At 53.4% G+C, this 2,500-nt stretch overlaps 1 protein-coding gene across 1 annotated transcript in view; it reads right to left on the bottom strand.

The window, feature by feature from the left end:
• The window catches only part of PTSG_04017 (uncharacterized protein), an 8,850-nt gene that overhangs the window by 2,497 nt on the left and 3,853 nt on the right, over window positions 1-2,500 (bottom strand). Inside the window, exons 6-14 of the mRNA XM_004994857.1 lie at window positions 2,345-2,410; window positions 2,069-2,172; window positions 1,770-1,877; window positions 1,295-1,412; window positions 1,027-1,129; window positions 650-735; window positions 425-498; window positions 200-257; window positions 1-2 (exon numbers count right to left, since the gene is read on the bottom strand). The exon at window positions 1-2 is cut by the window's left edge and continues 104 nt beyond it. Of these exons, the coding sequence (XP_004994914.1) occupies window positions 1-2; window positions 200-257; window positions 425-498; window positions 650-735; window positions 1,027-1,129; window positions 1,295-1,412; window positions 1,770-1,877; window positions 2,069-2,172; window positions 2,345-2,410 (719 nt within the window). The remainder of the gene's footprint in view (window positions 3-199; window positions 258-424; window positions 499-649; window positions 736-1,026; window positions 1,130-1,294; window positions 1,413-1,769; window positions 1,878-2,068; window positions 2,173-2,344; window positions 2,411-2,500) is intronic.

Below are 2,500 nucleotides of genomic sequence, written 5' to 3'. Positions count from 1 at the left end.
AGCTGAACACACCGCACGTACGACACTGGTGTGAGAACGTACATTCACAAGTATGCGAGGCACACACATGATGTACGCGGGTAATGTTAGGTGTGTGTGTCTGTGCGTCTGTGCGTCTGTGTGTCTGTGTCTGTGTCTGTGTGTCTGTGTGTGCCTGTGTGCGTGTTTCCGTGCCACCACGTGCTGTTGATATACCTACCTCATCAAACAACGATGTGACTTGCTGTAGCTGTGGCTCATCGCATTGCGTCAGCGCCCTGTGGTCATGCAATGCAAGGTGATGTGCGGTTAATTCTGAAGAAACTGGCAAACGCACCCACACGCACGAATACACCCACACGCACACAAAGACACACATACACATATGCACACAACAAGCAACATGTACAGCGGCAGCAAGTGCAAAGATAAGGACCACGCGTACATGATCCACGTGGACACGGCACTCCGCGTCAGTGGCAGCTGCTTGATGTTGAGGGCGGACAGGAAGTTCACGGCCTGTTCACAGCATGCAGTACACATGTAGTGGGGATGTGAGTCAACCACCCCACACATACACAAAAAAATGCAAGAGTGTGTTGCCTTTTGAAACGCTCAACACACCATGACCGCATAAGGTGCGCATGCAATGATGGTCCGTGATGAGGACCTTGTTGGGTTGGCCGAAACGGAGGTGCTTTCGTGCGAGAATGATGAATGTTTGAGCGTCTGCTTCAATTCCTTTGTCGCTCATGTCTGCAAAGGGGGTTAATGTTGACACAACACACACACACACCACATACACACACGCCACACGCACGCAGTGGACATCAGTGAGGAGGAAAGTTTAGCCATGCCATCCAGCAACAAGGCACAATCACGTGGAAATATGGGTTTGTCAGGCAGTGGAAGACAAGCGAACCACCAACAGGATTTACAAACAGCCATTTAGTGTGCCATGTCACCACCACCACCACCACTCCTAGTCATGCATCAACACCAGCACCACGCACTGAAACCAGACGCAACTTCGCGTGTCCTTGTCACCTTGCAGGAGCCTGTGAACCTCCGCCAGCTCGTCCTCGGTAGAGACCGCAGCAAACATGGCGTTGTAGAAGGACAGCACGGGCTTCTGCCCCATCTGCATCATCTGATGAGGCGGAATTGGCAGTTGCACGGACAAGGCGTGGTTGAGCTGTGATGATGGCAATGGCGGTGCTGGTCACAACCAACACACCAAGAGAATGTACACACACGCACACACACGCGCACACACACACGCACGCACACACACACACGCACGCACAAAACCTACAATGTCGACAGTCTTCTTGGTTGCGCCAAAGTTTCCGACGTGACTGAAGGCGGCGGCGATGCGCTTGAACGCTTGGCGCGACATGTACACGCCAGCCGTCTTCAGCGCAACAAAGGAACTGCGGCAGGAACACACCACCACATTAGGGGAGGTTGAAAGGCAGGCGATGGCAAGGGGAAAAGGGGGGTGAGACAATGGATGAAATGGATTGCGGTATGTGCATATTGAGTATCGCGGACAGCACGAAGCGCGACCATATTCCATATTCACCATCAATCATCAGTGATGAACACAACTCGCTCTCCAACCCTCTTCGGACCGCACGCATGCACATGATTGCACGCACATTCCCACAAGTACAGTTGCATGTCTGCACACACACACACACACACACACACACACACACACAAATCCAACAACTGCTCTCGTGCTTCCACAGCTTCCATGTCACCGCCCCCACATCTGCACCACGCACTCGATGAGCCGGGCAATGTCGCCCGTGTTGCTGATGGCCGCCAGGAACTGCGCGTGCACAGCAGGATCAACCCGCACATTCTCCCGCATCACTGGTAAATGCAGCGCACTGGTGGTGGTGATGGTGGTCGTGGTCGTGGTGAGAAGAGGGAAAACAATGGTTTGGTTGTGACATGCGGTGGGAAAACAGGAAAACAGAAGAACAGAAGCAGAAGCAGAACTTTGCCGTTCCTGCATCGCCGCCCTCAAGGAAGGATAAAGTGCACATGTACGCGTGATGCAATCCGTGTGCGGACGTACGCAATCTGCTGTGCTGTTGGCGCCATCGCCGTCAATTGTTGGAGCGACGTCTGCACAAGATCGCCAAGATGCACCCATCCGCCCACCTTCGCAGCCTGCAGCACCTGTTGTGTTGCGTATGTGTGTGTGTGTTGTGTGTGTGCGTGGGTTGTGTGCGCGCACGTCAGCATATGTGCGTGTGTGTGTGTGTGTGTCTTCATCAGCGTGCGTATCTTCCCAAAGATACAATTGTTTGTGGGTCCCGAAATGGACACCTGAGACAATGTTTTCACTCACCTGCTGGACGGCGTTGTCGTCCTCGGCAGTAGCAAGACGCTGCAGCACGGCCGCCATCACTTGCACCTGCACAAGTGCACAAGCCACACACATGTACACGTACACACACACACATGTACACGTACACACACATGTACACACACGTACACACACACA

This window comes from Salpingoeca rosetta, assembly GCF_000188695.1.
Source record: "Salpingoeca rosetta unplaced genomic scaffold supercont1.9, whole genome shotgun sequence".
NCBI classification, from domain to species: domain Eukaryota; class Choanoflagellata; order Craspedida; family Salpingoecidae; genus Salpingoeca; species Salpingoeca rosetta.
The sequence above is the reverse complement of the archived record's forward strand: the minus strand, read 5'-3'. Positions and strand labels throughout refer to the sequence as shown.